The 20,775-nt window shown below is 37.2% G+C and overlaps 1 protein-coding gene across 3 annotated transcripts in view; it reads left to right on the top strand.

The window, feature by feature from the left end:
- The window catches only part of ADAMTSL1 (ADAMTS like 1), a 1,007,583-nt gene that overhangs the window by 640,750 nt on the left and 346,058 nt on the right, over positions 1-20,775 (top strand). For all 3 annotated transcript variants that reach the window (XM_021074260.1, XM_021074267.1, XM_021074276.1), the window contains one exon: positions 9,560-9,796. In XM_021074260.1, the coding sequence (XP_020929919.1) occupies positions 9,560-9,796 (237 nt within the window). The remainder of the gene's footprint in view (positions 1-9,559; positions 9,797-20,775) is intronic.

Genomic DNA, 20,775 nt, shown 5'->3' with positions numbered 1-20,775 from the left:
GAAGTGTCTCCATTCCTAGTATAAACTTCAGGGAACTGACCAGATAATCATTCAAATAGCAAACCTAACATCAGCTTTATGGGAATCAAGTCAAGGGAAGCCTAAATTGTGTGCTGCAAAAACTTACCCAGTTGTATTCAAATACTCAAGTACAGAGGTATTTCAAGAGGTATTTATGGTACTGTATTACAGGCCTCCAAAAGGGGTATTGAGTAGATACAGTGCCAGGAACAGGTGTCAGGATTCAGTGACAGTTGAAAAGAAGTTAAGCCTGCAGGCAACATTAGGCAGTATGCTACAGACTGGGAGGGGGAGAATGTGAGAAGAGGATGCTACGGTCGTCTCTGAATTGTCTAACATGGTTTAGGTTTCCCCCGCTGTCCAAAAGTAGAACATTCCCATGAAACCTTTTCTAAGTCAAAATGGCATAAAACAAAGAAGCAATTACCTTAGGACACATCTTGCTAACAGATGCACAAAATAAATGGAGATAAAGCACGGATGCTTACAGATATAGTTCAAAGCTATGTTGGCTTGATGCAGAGATGCTGAGTGTAGTTCCTAGGGAAACAGTTTGGTGGTGCCACTTTCCCTGCTTGGGGTGGGGGGCTGAGCTCCCTGAAAAATAAGTGCTCAACACCATTTTTGCTTTTCACCTTTTTTCATATAAACAAACATCCTTTGGGGATTTCTTTTGATCAGTGAAAACAGTTATTAGTGTAAGGTCTTTCATAAAAGCAGAATGGCATGAAGTGAACTTTGGAAAAAAAGGGAAAATGTGTTTTTATCTTTGAATTGTTCTGCAGTGTCTTTTTCTGTTTTTCTTTAAGTGACCGGCATAAGTACCCCATGTTCCAGGAGACAACTTCCATCTCCTTATTTCTCCTGTGTCACCTATCAAGCTTTATTATATTTCCCATTTACAAGTAGAAACATAATGAACTTGTTAAGCAATAGATCCCAGCAATAGTAACAGTTTTAGTATTTACATGCTAAAATGTTTCCCTAATATGAATCCTTCCTCTAACCTGACTCTCCACCTCAAATATTTTTTCTAAGTGCAGTCTGAAAACAAACAAAAAAACCTGTAGAACTGTGTGCTTTTAAAGTGAAATTGTTTGCTGTGTTCCAAAAAAAAATTAGAAATCACCACCTGAAATATACTAATTGGGAGTGGGGAGAACATTTATATTATAGACTCTAATAAAAGATATAAAAATTGGGAGTTCCTGTTGTGGCTCAGTGGTTAACGAATCTGACTAGGAACCATGAGATTGCGGGTTTGACCCCAGGCCTTGCTCAGTGGGTTAAGGATCCGGTGTTGCCGTGAGCTGTGGTGTAGGTTGCAGACGCGGCTCGGATCCCCCATTGCTGTGGCTCTGGCGTAGGCCGGCGGCTACAGCTCCGATTCGACCCCTAGCCTGGGAACCTCCATATGCCGCGGGAGTGGCCCAAGAAATGATAAAAAGACCAAAAAAAAAAAAAAAAAAAAAGTAAAAACTCTGAAATGCTGATTCAAGAAAAGATACTGCTAAATTGGAGCTAATTCAAAGAAAGAGACTAAAAATAATAAAAAGCCCTCAAGGAATGAATATTTTCAAAACTGAGAAAATGTCAGAGTCTAACATGACAAACAACTACTAGTCCTACAAATACCCTTAGGGAACTGGATTCCGAAAGTCTGCATTGTTCAAAGGAGAAAAAAAGGAAATCACTGAAATAAAAGTTACCCAAAGGGAAAAAAAAAAAAAAAAAACAACAACAACAACAACAAAAAAAACTTTTAAAACAAAATGTTTTAAATGTTTTTACTTAGATCAGCTCTCAAATGCCTGGAGACATTAAAAACTTGCCAAGGAGAGCATTTGTTTTTAGATAACAAGCTCTAATCGAATAAGTAGGATGGGGCTAATGATTTATTATATCATACATTTTGAGTCTCTTATGTCTGGACCTGGATAAACATTGGAATGGTTTAGAGCTGTTTAGTATACCTGTAACCAGTATTCACTTAGTGAGCACTGACTTGGGTACACCCAAAGCTTGAATAAACTCAAGAGTTCCGTATTATTTTACAGGATCACAAATCTGTAAAGATATTATTTTTTAGGCATGAACCTGACCCATATTAAAGCTTTAAATGGTTAATGATTAATTTTCATAGGCAATTATTTCCCTTAAATATATTATTTTCCAAAAAGCATTGATAGTTTGGAAGGAAAATAAAGAAAATCTATAAATCTTTTATACCAGGAAAAAAAAAGACAAAACAAAGGACTCTTAAGTATATCTTATATAGTTGAAAATATGGTGTCCCTGGAAAGTCTACTGGTATTTTCAAATAGGAGGAAGAAATGAGCCAAGAAAGGCCTTTACCAATGCAGCACCACCCTCCAAAACCAACCCCATTTTCTATTCTTTGTAGTCAGAGTGATTTGTTTGAGATTTAGATATTATGCTCTTGAAATATAATAGAATTGTCTCCATACAGACTGTCTAGACAGGGCAGGAACTATGTCTGTTTAATTTCATTTTACATAGCAGCTAGCAGTCTTGCACAAATAAATGCTTTAGATGATGATGTTGATGTTAGAGTAAGCAGGTGGCCAAAATTTGGGGATAAAGCTTGATACCTTAACATTAATGCTTTACAGTGCATGCATCATGCAACACTGAGTGTTATGTAAAATTTACAAATGTCTGGCTATTTATGGAATAATAAATTATTTCAGCACATTTTATGTCCCTTATTATTGCCCTGTTAAATTTGTTTACATGGAGGAGGAAATATCAATCTGCCTATTCAGAAAGTAGGCAAGAATCCCTACTCAATTTTCCTTGTGTCTAAAATGAAAAGTATTCTTATAAATCTGTATTTTTTAAAAAGAAAGAAGAAAAAAAATAGGTATTTCATCAAGATTTTCTAAGATCTCTTGATTAGAAAACTATCAAGATTGGGATTTCCTACAAGATTTTAAGAAAACAAAACTGGAGTTTCTGCAATGAAAAACATGACTTCTGTTTTGTTTATTTATATGCTATCATTCATTCTAAAACAAACAAACAAACAAACAAACAAAACTGAGTCCTGGTATATAAAACAAGCAAACCAAGCAGTCAAAAAGCCCCATCTTCCTGGAACTTATACTTTAGTGGAAGCACACAGACACAGACAACAATAAGCATAGTATGTAAGTAAATGTATGGTCTACTTGAAAGTCATTAGTGTGATTGGAAAAAAAAGGAAAAAAGGAAAAGTGGAGAGAATAAAAAGGAATCAGTAGTGGAAGATGCAACTTTGCATATAGAAGTCAGAGTAGGTTTCATTGAGAAGGTGAATTTTAGCAAAGACTTGATAGAGGTCAAGGTTAATTATCCACTTGGAATCTGGGCAAAGAAAATTCCAGTCAGAAGGGATAGATGACACATGTGTCGTAAAGCAAGTGTATTCCCAGAGCATCTATGGTCTATTGGGAATTCAGTGTTGGTGGAACCAAGGGACTAAGGAAGACAGTAGGAGGGGATGGGGCCAAATCTTTACCTCTGTCTGTGATGAGGGTTTTGGCTTTCAATGTGAGTGAAGTGAGGAGCCATTGCAGAGATGTAGCAGATGTGTGACATGATCTGTCTCCTGCTCTGATCAGATCATTTTGGCTGCTTTATTGACCAATCTGTCTTGGAAGGCAAGGGTGGAAGAAGGAAGATCAGTTAGGAGACTATTGTAATAATGCAGGCAAGAAATGATGGTGGCTTGGCTGAGACTGTGGTCAGATTTTGCATACTTTTATGTACAGAACCAGCCTTTCCTGATGGGTTGGAGGTGGGAATCAAGAATCATTTCAGTGCAGTGGTTCTCAAAGTGTAGTCACTAAACTAGCAATATCAGCATCATTGGAGAACCTATTTAAAATGCAAATTATTTCAAACCCCTCCCCCCACCGATGTACTAAATCAAAAATTCCAAAGGGTAGGGCCCTAATACTCATATTTTTAGCAAGCCCTACAGGTGATTCTGATGCATAGTCTGGTATAAGAACTACTGCTTTGAGATTTGGGGCCTGAAAAGGATGGAGTTGGCATTGACTGGGATGGTAAAGGCTACAGAGGGATCAGATCTGGCGGGGAAAGGGAGGAATCAGGGATTCAGTTTTGGACATGATGAGTTTGTGATGTCTTAGACATCCAGATGGTGAGGAAGCAGTTGTATATATGAGTCTGGAGTTCAGGAGAGGGGAGTCTGAGTTGGAAATAGAAACTGAAACATTAATTATGTTTCTGAGAACAAAATATCATTTAGATTGGATTGCATCAGTGGATAATTACTATTTAGTAGTTTCATCTTAACTTCAAATAAAAGAGGCAGAGAGCCAAGTAATAAAGACCAAAATATATGAGAGGTGTCTACTTAAGAGTGCTGAGAGAGTGGAGAGCTTTAGGAGGTATATTTTTCAGAACCTCTATCCATTTATTGCAGAGGACTCTTTTATGGTGCTCTTTTCCCATTTTACCATCAATACATTGAGAGTTCCTAATATTTTGAGGGTGGAACTTCAAACTAATAAAATTTTTTCAAGTCATCAAGTAAACTGATAAATATCTATATACATTTTTCATCATGGAGTTGCACTCTCACATTTTGGAGGATAGAGTAGATGCTTTATTAAGCAATTATAATTTTATTCTTGCACAGTAACTTTTATGGAGGATGAGCAGTTAGAACAGGATAGAGGGGAGATATGGGATTTAGAGGAATAGTTACAAGATAGGGAGATGCAGTGAGAAGGATTGATTTCTTCAGTTATTACTGTGTGGTCACCTCAATTTCCTGTGTTTTCTTGATATGATCAGATGTTTATACTGACTTTATAAATAAAACCCTAGAATCAGAATACAATGTTTATACCATGGCACTTGTGTAATAATTTCAATGAAACAGCAAATTTAGCAGAAAAGGCCAACCACCAAATATTTAAGAATAGAGATAAAGCAGAAGGATAGCCTTTAGGAAGGAAAATGTCATCTTTCAAAAAAAGAAAAAATAAATAAATAAAAAGTTATCTTTCTCCTGACCCTGAATGTATATGCTGTCTGTTTTTTTCAAAATCATCAGAGAGTCCTTTCTGATGCTAACACCTTAGCTGCCAATATACAGTTGTCTATGTTTCACCCAGTGACTAAATTCTGGGAAAGCTGACCCTCTTTTGTCCTGCAATGTAATCTGACCCACCTGTCATCATTAGGGGACATCTGGGACCCATCTTATCTTTCCCACTGGCTAGTTGATTAACCAGAAAATATTTTCAATTGGATTCGTATATGGCAGAACTCCACGGACTTTATAAATTATAATGGGACCACATTAAAGTTGAACCTTCATTTTCATGCTTTTAAAGAAGAAAACACTGACACAATTAGGATTGAGTTCTTAAAATTGGAGAGAAAAAGTATTGTATTGTATTAAGTGGCTCAATAAGTCTTTCATGTGATCATCTATTTAAAATATTTTTTTCTGGAGTGAGAAAGTCCTAGCTCAGGAGCTTGACACCGAGTTGTCAGTCCACAGGCATTACAGTGAGTTTAAAATAGGCAGAAGGCCAAGTAGTACATTCTTTTGCTCTCTCTTGCTCCATGTCTAATGATGGTGTTTTTGGAGACATATGAAAACCTGAAAGCTGGGGGTCTTTAATCCTAAGCATCCTTTCTACACTATGTTTGTTTGTTTGTTTGTTTTGCCAGGTTCTTGGTGGGGAATGTGTTTAACTCAAATAGCTACTAGACTCTTCAGTAATTTTATTTGTCTTCATCATTACCACCTATGAGATACATCCAGGATGATGTCCAGGATAGAATGTTAAATATTTTTCAGTGCAGTTAAGGTATCAGTTTCTAAATCTAACTTTTAGGAGGATCAAGTGCTATAGTCGTTTGATGGACCAAATTATAATTAAAAACTAAAAACTTTGTGCACAATGAATCTCTACACAAGTAGGAGTTACTCTGTTGTAATTATTATTATGATACTTGTGGGACAAGAGAATATGATGACCTTGCTTGAGTTTCCACTCCTGCAGCTGGGTGATTCCAGATGTATCAGAGCTTCAGCAAGTATCTTGAACTATGCTTGAGATGTTTTGGGTTCAACAAAAGAAGCTTTTGCCAAATCCTTCTTCCCTTAATTTTTAAACATGTGTATTTCAAGGGAAATTTGATTCATATGTTTCTGATTCATTTACACTGAAATCATCAAAATGTTATTTTGTAAGAGCTATTTGATGTCCAAGAAGCTTTCTGAACCTGTTTTATAAGTCCTCTTAAGTCCTTTTTCTTAAAACAGGAAGTTGCATTTTGCCAAGTACAAATAAACCCAAACGTTAAGAAGGTTCAAGTTCAGTTTCCAACTCTGAACTCCAGGTTTTAAGTGCTTTCTCAATTTAGCAAAATATATTTCCCCACCCCTATAAAAATAGGAGCAGAAGGAAACAATATAGTGATAAAAGTGAGTAAAGGTATTCACATGCATTATTATTCTCAGAGATATTTCTCCAGTTGTGAAAGTTTATAAAACCTGTAACAGGTGTTCTTGGAGCTGGTATAGAGGTGAAGTGCAAACAGGAACATCTGTCTGTTTGTTGATTCCCTATGATGTATTTAAATATGTCTGCTTTTTTTGTCACTGAAGAAAAGAAAACCTAAAAGGCTTAGTATATTAACTTCACTATTTAGCAATTTTACCTTTGATTGACTTTGATTCTTATTTATTTTAGTAAAGACAGGAAGACTCAACATGTTTTATTAAACAGAAGGGACTCATAAGAGACTCTATAGGAGCTTTATGTCAGTACTAAGATGATGTCACATTAATTTCAAAATGTAATTGACACTTTTCTTGGAATTGAATAAATGCAGAAAATAATCTCAGGTTCATACTTAGAGGTCTCTTAATTATACATTACTCTTATTACTTAATGCAGAGGTGACTCAGCCTGACCCTGAAATTCTCTTATAGCCGATTCACTTTCATTTATAGAAAAAGAAGGTAAAAGTGATTATGAGGGGGTTTGGAACCATTCTGAACAGTTTCCTCAAGGTTCTGCTTCATTGAGTCAATTACAATATTTCTTCCACACTACTAAGCAGTCAAGGGACTCTTGGAATGATAGGTATTATGTATATGAAGATACTTTATTTAAAAATTACTAAATGAACTTAGCCCTTCAACTGTGGAACCCTCCTGTAGTGGCCATCAGGGAAACGTGTTGACCATCTAAAGCTGGTTATTTATTTATTTTTGTCTTTTTAGGGCTGCACTGTGGTATTTGGAAGTTCCCAGGCTAGGGGTCAAATCAGAGCTTCAGCTGTGGGCCTACACCACAGCTCACAGCAACTTCAGATCCTTAACCCATTGAGCGGGGCCAGGGATTGAACTTGCATCCTCATGTATACTAGTTGGGTTCGTTCCTGCTGAGCCACAACGGGAACTCCTAAAGCTGGTTTTATTAAACTTGCTAAATGGGGGGAGCAACACCTTGACAGTCAGTATTGCCTCAGATAAGGGAATTTAGGGAAAAGGATGTGTAGAGTTTGGGACTGAAGTCATAGGGTTATTTCAAGACAGAAGCTAGTAGGTGAAGTCTAGTTGGAGACTGGCAGGATTTGTAAACTAGGCAAACTGCAGTCTTGTCTCTGAAATATAAGTCCATGAAGTATTAGTATTAAATCAGTTTACTTGTGCTCTTATCTTGGAACACATGGCCTGAAAGGAGCTCATGTTTTAAAATATTTAAGTCTAGAGAGTTTGTATTGCGTCATACAATTGACCTCTTTTATGATTCATAGTGTAGTTTTGCAGGTTGTGGGTTTTATTTTATTTCTCACAATAAGCAACTAAATATCACAGCAAAATAACACATACTTATTGATTGATCTGTAAAAATTTTAAATCATAGCTTGTCATTTAAGAAATTAATAAGTAATGCATTTTAATTGTACTTTCATCAGACAATATTCAAAATCACTTAAGCCTTGTTGGGTATCCGTGTATCTACACCTATGTTATACAAATTATTCTTTTCCTTTAATACTACATTTTATTTACTCTGAGAACATATACGATACCAACAATAAGATGCCTTTCAGAGTTCATATTACATTTTGAGCTACTTTAAGTTCATCTGAAGTAGATGTCTAGACCTCGTTTTGCCTAGAATTTGCGCTTTCTGAAATATTTGAGCTTATATGTTACTTAGTAGTAACACTGAAATTTGAGAAGAGAGTCAGGAATTTCATTTTATAAATCTATTTAAGTGTAAATCTATTTAAATATGAATAGATTTTCAGAGAAAGAAACCTTAAATAAGAGAGCTCTTAAAAACGATAATGTGGTAATTAGAAACTGCTAACAGCCACATGCAAATTCACTTTTTAAGATAAAAAGTTGTAATAAAAGGCTTCCACAGATGGATATTCTATAGTCTCTCATAATAAATCCTAATCTGAATACAGGCTGAATAAAATAGACCTAGCTATCAAAAAGACTTTCTGAGAGATGGGTGATATTTGTCCTTTTAAAGTTAAATCTTAATTGCTTTCACTAAAATCCCTATCATTCATGAGATAATAGCCATGGGTAGTTATAGTGTATTCCATTTATAAAATATACACTTAAAACATTCTTGTTTTCTGCTGGCCTCAGCCAATGTGATTTCAAATTCAAATCAGAGAATTTCCTAATTCTCCAACAATGCTTTCTCTTTAGTGACTTCATTAGATAATCATAGTAATAGCTACCATGTACTGTCTTCCTTGTGCCAGTGTTTGGCTGACATCAGCTCATGACCTCACCATGACCTTGAGAGCTGAGTATCATGTTTGCCTCTGTTCTAAACACAAGGAAACATGGGCCTAAAGAGACCCACCATATTGTAGCCACACTCCCATCTGAGGAAGTTCAAAACCCGAAGCTAAAGAAATTCAGGTATAAATACTGTTTTCTCCATTTTGTTTTCCAGGCTTAGCTCTAGATACTATGTGGCCTAAGTATACTGTTTTAAAAAAACATTCACAACCCCACCAAAAATCTTGAACAAAATCATCAGAACTTTTTGCTTCTAGTTTCTAAAATAAAGTATTATCATAGCTCTTGGTATCTAACGTATCAGACAGAGATACTTTCAACTAACCCTGTGACTGTACTAAGTTCTACTGAAGTTACAAGGAAAAATAATGATATTACAACATGGAGGGAATCCATGGACTAATCAACATCTTTGCGAAATTATATTTCAAGGTGACTACTTTCCCAGCTAGTATCAGTCAGATCTGTTTCAAGCTATTTTCTTTTATTTCAAAAAGAAAATTGCCTTCACGGTGAGTATTTTCTCAAATCTCTACATTTTAAGAGCCAAATAATCATCTGACCTTTCCTATGCTATGGGAGGGTCCATCTGTAATGACAGGACATGTGCTTTGTTTTCTAAAACCTAGAGCACATAGCTGCTCTGGTTTTCTCTTTGGGACCATCCTCTTAACCTGTCCTTGTCCCTCCCCCTTTCTTCTCCAGGACTGCCCACCAGAAGCAGGTGATTTCCGAGCACAGCAGTGCTCAGCTCATAATGATGTCAAGCACCATGGCCAGTTTTATGAATGGCTTCCCGTGTCTAATGACCCTGACAACCCATGTTCCCTCAAGTGTCAGGCCAAAGGAACAGCCCTGGTTGTTGAACTAGCACCTAAGGTCTTAGATGGGACTCGTTGCTACACAGAATCCTTGGATATGTGCATCAGCGGTCTGTGCCAAGTAAGTGCTGGCTTATTTTCCTTCTATTTTTTTCATAGGGTTTTGTGTCTGTAGTTTTTGTGTAGTCCTGCTATTTGAATCACTTAGTGTTACTGTTTCTAGAGTTCATAAATGTTGACATATTTGAAAATGGAGGTTCAACATTGATTAAAACTGTAAGTGCTGCACTATGTGTTAAGGAAAAGTGCGCTAGAGTTTTTTTTTTTTTTTTTCCTTGAATCTGTCTTCAATATTGTGTATCACTTTTATACTAGATTCTGAAATTACTTCTAGCTTGGTTGTCCCTGAAATATGGGGTGTGTGTGTATGTATTTGGAGGGAGTATCAACTTTCATTTACTTAGAGCTTCAGAATTGGATAGGTGAGATTGGCTCTAAAATCTCCAAGTTCACTAGAGAAGAACTTGTTGCTTCTTTATCATAACTACAGTTTTATTGAAAATTTAGACAAACCATAGGAAGAGGCATGGCCACGTCAGCTGGGTCAAATTCCTGCCATGCAAATCTTTAAAATGGGGATAGCAAAAGGGTTTAACTTTTGGAATCAATTCATCGGTGTCTACTTTAAGGTGGGAAATTAGTAAGGTACCAGAGAGTTAATATGTTTGCCTCTTGATTTCAAAGTCTACTCTTTGGATTAGGATGACCAGCCCAGTTTTGGATGGAGAAGTTGCTAAATTTTCCTGTGTGCTATACTTGATCACATCTTTCTTTTTAAATAAATTTCACAGAGTAGACATTTTGAGAATTTTTGCCTCTCTCAAAAAGACATTGGTTGAAATTTTTCTCTTCAGGATTTCTAATATCACAGCTAGCAAAAAAAGGAATGAACTTAAAATGTGTTTCAATAATTTGTTGTTTCAAATTCACCTGTTTAAAAACCTAGATCTGTATTCAGATGTAAAAGGAATAGCTGTAGTGTGAATGACAAGAGATATGAAATGTCTTACAAAGTTCTATGTATATGAGAGGGAAACAGACACACTAAGCCTTCATGAGGTCTAGAATCGTGAGACAGGGAATTTGTGACAAGCCCAAGCACATCGTAGCCAGGAGGATGGAGTGATGTTTACATATCTGAAGGTTTCTTTATATACAAGAGATGTGTAAATTTCTGATATAAATTTGAATATAGAACCTTACTATTTTTAAAGCTAGAAAAGTCCTAAAAGATGATCAAATAAACATCCTAAAAAGTGTATATTTGAACAACCTTTTGGAATAATTGGTGTGTTTGCTTCCTTCTCTAAAACTCTCAGTGATGTTGCAATGGAATTATGGAATATGCAAAAGCTTTGGGATGATAGAGTTGTAAAGCAAGTAGATTCAGAGAAAGGGACTATGTTGCAGGGAATGGCAAATAAAATAATAATAATTTCATTTGTATGTGTTCTGTTTGAACAAAGCATGACAGATTTCCATTTTGTAAATGAAAAAAAAATGAGGCACCAGAAAAGTTGTGTGATTTTCTAAAAGTTATGTGGTTCGTCATGGTAGAAATGAGACTCAATTTCAGGTCTCCTGATCTCTAGTCCAAAGCTGCGTGTACTATATTCCAATGATGAATTAACCAAAATAAACAAGACAGGCCAGCAAATTAGGTTTCATTTGTTTCTGTTGCATGGGAGTTCACTGTGGCCTCTTTTTTTCCTAGTCTAATCCTGCCAGCTGGCCTCGAGTACCTTGGCAGCTGAAGCAAGAATAAACATGCCTCCCTAACTTAGAGTCTTGTAAGTGTGACCTGTTAGATTAGGGGGCAAATGTAAATTAGAGACTATCTGAAAAGTATAGCAATTTAGAAATGATAATTGGTTATTATTATTTTCTTCATTTATTAGTCTTATTACAGGCAATAGGATGTTAAAGGAGATATAAAAGTTCATATTGCGCTTATACACTAACAAGTAATGTGGTCAGAGACCAAGTTTCCACCCCACCCCCCACCCCTGCCCCACAGTACACAGTAAGAAGAGAGCGAGAAGTATTTTGAGAAAAAGTCATGGTGGCTTGAATGGCAGACAGGTCCAAGGTCGACACTGGGTGGCTAAGAAAGAGTTTTAGGGGAGAAAAGACATAATCAGAGATCTGCTTTAGAAAGATGAATATAGCTGCAGTTAAGGGATGCTTCAAGTGGAGCCTGGACCACTTACAGGACCCTCCAAGCAAGAAGACCAGCTGAAAAGGAGGCACTTAGAGCAGTCAAGTTTAGGAGAACCGGAGCCTGGGCCAGATCGGTGACAGCAGGAACAGAAAGGAAACAGTGTCTCAAGCCAGGAAGGAATTTTCATCTTTACTATAATTAGATTAGGAGAATAGCTTAAAAAAAATAGAAAGGTATATATCAATTATGCTCAAGAAATTAAAACTACCATTTAGTATGAATTTGTTAAGGGATATCATTTTGGATCCTTGCTACTATTACCATAATAGCCTGTGTTTTCATTATTAAAACCTACTTGAGGAGTTTCCTTTGTGGCTCAGTGGTTAATGAAACTGACTAGGAACCATGAGGGTGTGGGTTTGATCCCTAGCCTCGCTCAGTGGGTTAAGGATCCCACATTGCTGTGAGCTGTGGTGTAGGTCGCAGACTCAGCTGGGATCTGGCGTTGCTGTGGCTGTGGCATAGGCAGCAGCTACAGCTCTGATTAGACCCCCAGCCTGGGACCCTCCATATGCCATGGGTGTGGCCCTAGAAAAGACAAATGAAACAAAACAAAAACCTACTTGAATTTTATAGAAAGGAGGGAAGGAACAGAAAGAGACCACAATGAGAGAGGAATATATTTGAAGTTCCCAGAATGAGTAACAATCCTAAAAAACTTACTTGACTTTGCAAATAATAAGATGAGACCTTATTAAAACAATTGAAATGTTTTTTTCTTATACACCAAAAAAGGATGATGAGGGATAAAAATGAAATAGTTAAATGCAGTGTGCACTTTTTCCAAAGAACAAGAATGAAGCTAGTCACCAAGAGAAAAGCACTCAGTGTTACCTTGAAAGAGTGGACATACATAAATTTCATCTTACTTAGAAAAAATTCCCTTCATTTAGGTTGCATTTGCAGATTGGTGATTAGTATTTGTGGTCTTTGGTAGGAAACATTAAGAAAAAGCCGTATTTTCATAATTTTAAAAACTCAAAAATTTTAATGCCAACTTAAATGTGCAGTTTTTCTAACGAGCTTCTGGTGTCTGCCATGTTTTCCCTTCTCTTCCATTTCTTCCCCATTTATTGGAAATTCTCAGCTCTCTCACTGGCTTTATTGTTGTCTTATCACTTTTTTCAATAAGCTGCTTTAACCATTTTTGATGCTAGGCAGATATAAATGATAACTCTAGAGAAGCAATCATCTAGCTTTGGATCTATTCTTACCTTGATAGAATAGGGCAGCATAACTGAGATTTGTCGCTTATGATTACCAGTTATTTTAGTTATGTCTGTTTAATACTCAACTAAAACCTACTTCCTCAAAACTGTGGGCTTTAGCTCTTATGTAAAAATAAAGGAGACTTAGACTTTTAGAGCCAAAAGATGCCTGAGCAAAGATACCGTGTCACATAGGAGGGACCTGAAACCTGGAGACAGTTCCAGAGTCATTAATGAAAGGGTTATCTGTATTCATAGTGAATTTGCTTCAGGAAAATTCTAGAATCATTGCTATTTGAAAGAAATACCTTATTCTTACTCAGTTAATATTAGAGCATCATATTAGGTAGTGTATTCACTCTAATAGTAACAGCAATAATAACAATAAAATATCCTCCATTTTTCTAAGTAACTACCAGATACATAAACTGGGCACTTTACTCATATTTTTAAAATATTTACAACTCTGAGTATTAGGTGACATTATGCTCATTTCATAGATGAAGTACTGCAGCTCAAGTAGATTATAGGTCTCGCTCAGAAATACCTAATTCTGACTCCAAAGCCCCTATTTCTCCTGCTAAGGCTGGATGGACAGAGGCAGGGCTATATTGAGCCCCCATTCTTAACTGTCTTCCAGGCTCACTTGGAGAACTCTTAAAAGACACAATTCTTAATCTCTCCCCTCCAGAAATTCAGATTTACTTGCTGGATGTTTTTAGAACACTCTCCTATGACCCCACTGTTTGGCCAGATTTATAGAACCACTCATTTACAGATTAGAAAGCATGAAGTATTTGAAGTCCAAAGACACAGATTAGGATCTGGATTTTCTTTAGTTATGTGTGTCATCTTGATCAAGTTACTGACCCTTTCTAAGCTCTGTTTTTGCTCTGTGGAAAATAAGATTGTCACAGGCTCTAGGGCACTGAGATAATTCACATGAAAATGCTTAGCAAGAGGTCAAGTGCTATGGAAATGAAGAGTACCCTGAACATTGTGAGCTGCAAGATATATTAAAGTAATGGTTCCCTGTGCAGGAATCCGTAACCCTGTAACAAGTCAAAAAAGTTTTAAGACAAAGTAACCAACTTCTTTTTCTGCAAAGAACATTCAAAAAGAAAAGGAGAACTTCTGTCATGTATTTTCACCATCATCATTTCACAAGTGAAAATTTTAATAACAAGAAAACACTAAGAACCTGATTTCAGAAGGAAGGACAATCCTTTCCATCGAATATAGTTAGCTTTATGAGAAAGTTACTGTACTTTGTTTTCTTTCTTTCTCCAGAGCGCAGAAATTGCTACTACTAGCTCTTTATGGCCCACCATTTGGAAAGCACTGCCTTTGAGATCACTTGCTCTATTCTGAGAAATATTGCTGCACTAGGTTATGCTATTTTCCCAGGATCTTACATCTAGTTAACGGCAGCCTAGAGGTCAGACAGTGTCATTGCTTATCAGCATTTTTAAACTATGCCCCCTATGTTATTTCTCCAGCCTCTCCCACAGTTAAAATCTTGTTCAACCTTAATTCTGTCATTTATACATGGAAACAATAGGTTTAGTGAAAATGTCTTTTTAAACAACATCCTCCCCTTTCCATCCCCACTAGAATCTGAGTATTGTCCCCGGGGGGTGATTGTGTTAGTGTCTCCCCCACACCTTACATCTCAGCCCAGGAAACACTGGGATTTTTATTTGCTCATGATCTTTCCAGACTAGATGAGGTTGGAGATAAGGCAGAGCTAGGAAGGCAATATGTCATATATGAAGAGTTTAGACCAAATGTTCTGGAGTCATGCTGCCTGGGTTTGAATCTAAGCTCTACCACTCATTAACATATGACTTTGAGCAAGTTCTTGAGCCTCAGTTTCTTAACCTGCAAAATGAGGATAATTTCTGGAACTACCTGGTAGTCTTGCTGTGAAGATTTAAGAAATGAAATGCATTAAAGTGCTTACTCTGAGCTCGTTCAATACTAGATTGTGGTGGAGCTCCCCTTGTGGCTCAGTGGGTTAGGAACCCAAGCTGTCTCTCTGAGGATATGGGTTCAGTCCCTGGCCTCACACAGTGGGCTAAGGATCTGGCGTTGCCATAAGCTGTAGTGTAGGTCACAGATGTGGCTCACATCCCACATTGCTGTGGCTGTGGCATAGACCGGCAGCTGCAGCTCCAATTCAACCCCTAGCCTGGGAATTTCCATAGGCGACAGGTATGGCCCTAAAATGAAAAAAAAAAAAAAAATTAGCTTGTGGTAGTAGTAGTAGTAGTAGTACCCAAATTATTTCTGTCTTGGAGTTCCCTGGCAGCCTAGCAGTTGAGGACTTGGCATTGTCACTGCTGTGGCTTGGGTTCCTGCTGTTCTTTGGGTTCCTGCTGTGGTTTGGGTTGGATCCCTGGTCCAGGAACTTCTACGTGCTGTGGGCGAGACCAAAAATAATTATTTGTCTTTGACTTTTCCCTCTTTATGGCCTTTTTACGCATGGGGTTTAATGTGGTTATACCTAATTAAGGGGATCCTGACTTCCCAGTGAATGAACAGACCTTCTGTTAATTTCCTATTGCAACCTTCTTTTGCTAATAGCTCCACGTTGCACCATTATCAACTCCTGATCCCAGGCAGTGAATTGCATCCTGTACAGAGTTAATGAGCCATCGCAAATAGGATCAGCTCTATTAGTCCTGCTGTTATTCATTTATTTTCATTATCCAAATTACCCCATTTATATTGGTTATAAAGCACAAAGCTGGTTTCTGTTTTAAATATTTTTAAAAAAAGAGTAGCATAAATTTACAAATAGCACATGTGCTGCTGTTAAAAATAATTTTGAGGTTATTTTGAAGTCAAGTACAGAAAAGTGTGTTTTATTTTCATAATTAATGAATGTCATCAGTTGATATCTAATATACATATATCAAAAGACAAAGTGTGATTATTAGCCAGCTCTTTTGTAATGAATCTGCATATTTATAATACTGCAGAGTGCTATTTCAGAAAACAAGGCATTTCAGAATGAAAAAGAATTCCTTTCAAGTAATGCCCTATATAATGTTATAAAATAAATAATACAATAAAGAAATAAGCAGTAAAGTGAATCACGGGGTTTAGATGTCTATACTGTGGCAACATTAAAATGAACCATAGTTCTAACAAAGAAGTTCTTTCCATTTTTAATAATTCCTGTGGTGAATAGTTTGAAATGAATTGAATGGAATGATTATTTCTCCATCTCTGTCTGTGACCTAAGTCACTAGTATCAAATGTCTACCAGTTATTCTAAAGGTGGTGATGTCAGAAGTACGGACTTGGCTATTTTTCCTTCTGTGTTTTGTGATCTAATTCCATGTGGAAGCATGGTGTTGCTTCAGAGATTGAATGCATCATCTTTCTTTTTCTCCCCTTTGCGGCAGACAGTAAAGATGAAATGAACTCCTTTAGTAGCTGGTAGTTGAATTTTAACAAATTATTTAGTTTCTTGAACATTGGTTATTTGTTCTCCCAACAATCCAGTGGCTACTGAGGTTACAGAGTTGAATATCGTCCCTTAGGAATGTTACCTTTGCAGGGCTATTGTGAAAAATTCAGTCTGTTTGTTCATTTATTTAACAAATATTTACTTAGGAATTAGCAGTGTGCTAGATCCTGGAAATGTAATGGACGAGAAAAAACTACAGTCCCTGCCCTCCCGGAACTGACACCCTGAGGGGAAAAAAGCCAAGTGAACAGTAAAGCATATTATTATTACTATACCATATTATCCTTACAGGAATGTACAGTAAAAACAGGAGTTTTCTTTCTAAAATACAGATTTGACTCCATTGCTTATCTGTTTGAATCATTGCAGTTGCATTCTATCGCTTTTGGGACAGGAAAACCCAAATTCCTTTACACAGTAGCTTTCTTTCCCAGGTGGCTTGAAACAACATAAATTTATTCTCCCATAATTCTGGAAGCTAGAAGTCCAAAATCCAGTGTATCACCAGAGAGGTGCTTCCTCTGAGGCTCTGGGTAGAATCTTTGCTTCGTCCTAACCTCTAGTGTTGCCTGTCAGTCCCTGACTGACCTCTCCCCTCTGTGTGTCTGTCAGTTCCTTCATGTAACCTCTCCCCTCTGTGTTGCTTCTTCCTAACCTCTAGTGTTGCCTGTCAGTCCCTGACTGACCTCTCCCCTCTGTGTTGCCTGTCAGTCCCTTCATGTAACCTCTCCCCTCTGTGTGTCTGTATTTATGTGGCTCTGTTTTCCCAAAGTCTCTGTTTTCCCTTCCTATAAGGACACCAGTGTTATTGTACTAGGGCCCATTCTAATTGAGCATGACCTCAACTTGATTATGTCTGCAAAGATGCTATTTCCAAATAAGATTGCACACCCAGGCACTGTGGGTTGTAATTTTAGCATATCCTTTTGGGGGACACTATTCAACCTGCAATAGCATAATACCTATTTATTTGTGTATAGTACAAACATACAGATCTGCATATACAATGTATGTATATGCATATAATTTTGAATAGTTTGTAGGAGCCACAGTGAGAGAAATTGAAACTTCTCTAAGTAGAAGGGATATTTGACCAAATGTGGAATCAAGAAATACTTGGAGGAAGAGACAGCCGGAAAAGACCAAACTAATGCCTAGAATCAAAGGAGCATGAAGAGATAAAGGACTAAAGAGATTGTCAGGACCTGTCATGGGGACATAGATAAGTTATATTAAGGAGGTTAGGCTTTAAGGCAAAAGGGTGCGAGTGAAATAATTCAAACAGATGCAGGATAAGATGAGATGTGTATTCTAGAAAGAATACTCTATCTGCATTGAGGGCAATGGATTACTATGGGCCAAAAACTAGTAGTGGGATTAAAAGGAGACACGTTAAAACAGATGAGGAGATAAGAGGCCCTGGACTTGGCACCTGATGAAATATAACAGGAGAGAAAAAGTGAGCATGGAAGTACAGGAGCTTCTGCATGCTGTGGGTGCAGCCAAATAAATAAATAAGGAAAAAAAAGAAAAAGAAAATGAAAAAAAAAATCATTGATTTTGTTTCCCCAGAGAGGTTTAGTGAAGCAGATGAAGGCAGAGTAGATCCAATTTAGGAAAAAAATTTCAAACTTTATCATTTTTTACAGAGTACACCATGTGTGTCACCATGTGCTTCTTATGCCAAGTTTTTGGGATGTCTTTATTATTTCCATTGTATAAATGAGGAAATTGAGCATCACAGAAGGTCATACAGCTAAAAAAAGGCAAAGCTACATTTCAAACCCTACTGGTTCTATTACATTTCACCCTTTCTTCTAAGATATTTTAGTAATAAACCAGAGTATCGGTAAACACATCTTTGTTAATAGGGGTATGAGTATGTACAGCTCAGGCAAGGAATTCTGACCTAAGAATTCTGTGTTCTATCAAATGAAAGTTCCACCAAGATCTGGCAGCTTTCTTGATTCATCCTATGATGCTTTGTTTCAGAAGTGATTCTTCATCCCACTTGTTTGTAGAAATACTGAATATGCTAAATTTTACCAAATCATCTTTAATATTGTTTCAGCATTGTTAGTGACCATAAAGTCTGGGATTCTCCAAATTACCCTCACTTCTGACACTAACTTCAAGTTCAGGGGACCTCAAAACTAATCTCAGTTTTAATAATTCACTAGGAGGACTTACAGAACTCACTGAAAGCTGTTTCACTCAGTTATAGTTTATTACAGCAAAAGGATGCTGATTGAAATCAGCCAAGGGAAGAGGAATATAGAGCAGGGTCCAGAAGAGTTCAAGTGCAGACCTTCCAACTGTCCTCTCCTGGAAGGGTGATGTGGATGGCACTTGACTTCTTCCAGCAACCATGTGTGACTAGCGTGTTGCCAACCAGGGGAACTCATCCAAGTCTTGGTGTCCACTGTTTTTCTTGAGGCTCCATCTCGTAGATTTAGTTGACCACCTACATGTCTGACCTTAGTCTCCAGCTCTTCCAGAGGTTGAGTTGATACCATATGGCCTAAAGCCCTCTTCATAAATCATGTTGTTAGCCTAGACTCTCTGGCATGGCCCAAGGCCCCAGACAAGCACAGACATTCTTATTGGTCAGGAAATTACAAGAGTTTAGAAATTGCCTTCCAGGAGTCAAGGGTAAAAGCCAGATCTCTTTTTGGATAGTTTATCCCTTACCACACAGTACATTTTTGAAGCCATTTTTTCATTCAATAAATATTTAATTCTTACTATTGGTCATTAGGCTTGCCCCTGGGGTATGTAGCAGCAAATAGGACCCAAGCCTCCCCTCAAGGAGCCCACAGTCTCAGCTTTCTGCAGCAACTGTAGCTAAAGAAAAAAAAAAATGTTCCCTATTTTTCCCTCATTTACTGTATCTAACTTTGGAGGATCTCCTTATTATCTATGAGAAGATCCCATGAGAATTACCACAATATTTACACCAAATAGCTATTCTTTTTCTGTGTGGGTGTGACTCTTGAAATGTGGTACAGGATGGTGCAGCCTGGCCATTCCTCAAAATGTCTTAAACATGGAGTTACCATAAGAACCAGCAATTCCACTCCTAGGTATATACCCAAGAGAAATAAAAGCAATATGTCCACCAAAAAAAACTTGTTTTCACAAGTTCATAGCAGTATTCATAGTAGCCAAAAAGCAGAAACAACATAAGTGTCTTTCAACTGATGAATGGATAAATGAAATGTGGTCTGATCATACTATGAAATATTATTCCACAATAAAAATGAATGAAGTATTGATATATACTATAACATAAATGAACCTTCTAAACATTATGCTGAGAGAAGACAGTCACAAAAGATTACATATTCTATTATTCCATCTATATGAAATGTCTGTAGTAGGTGAATCTATGAAAACAAAAAGTAAGTTAGTGATTGCCTAACACTGGGGCTTGGCATAGAATGGGGACTGACTGCCCTTGGGTATGGGGTTTCTTTTGGGAGTGATGAAAACAGATTTTGGTGATGTTTTCATAGTTCCATGAATATACTGAACCATTGAATTGTATTATTTAAATGGGTGAATTTTAGGGTATGTTAATTACATCTCAAAAAAAGATGTTTTAAGAATGTAGTACAAATGTTCAAAAGTCTGTGCACTAAGTCTAAAGGTTGTGTTAAGTGTGAGTGATCCAATCTCACTCTTAGAGTTAATACACTAGCCCATTAGTCTAGGTGGGTGTCCCTCTAATTTTTTTTTTTTTTTGTCTTTTTAGGGCTGCACCCACAGCATATGGAGGTTCCCAAGCTAGGGGTCAAATTGGAGCTGGATCTGCCAGCCTACACCGTAGCAACAGCAACACAGGATCTGAGCCACGTCTGCAACCTACACTACAGCTCACAGCAACACCAGATCCTTAATCCATTGAGTGAGGCCAGGGATCAAACCCACATTGTCATGGATCCTAGTCAGGTTCATTTCCACTGAGCCACAACAGGAACAATGGGAACTCCAGTGTCCCCCTAATTTATTATTGTTCCAAGAAGGCATTTTGAACCTTAAGTACATCTCTGTGTTACAATTGATTTGGAAACCAACACACCACAGATTGTTAATGAATATATGTTAAATGAATGGCTAATGATATCAGGCTG

The sequence above is a fragment of the Sus scrofa genome, chromosome 1 (assembly GCF_000003025.6).
Source record: "Sus scrofa isolate TJ Tabasco breed Duroc chromosome 1, Sscrofa11.1, whole genome shotgun sequence".
In the NCBI taxonomy this organism is placed as follows: domain Eukaryota; kingdom Metazoa; phylum Chordata; class Mammalia; order Artiodactyla; family Suidae; genus Sus; species Sus scrofa.
Note: the sequence above shows the minus strand (reverse complement) of the source record. Positions and strands in the feature narration are given on the sequence as shown.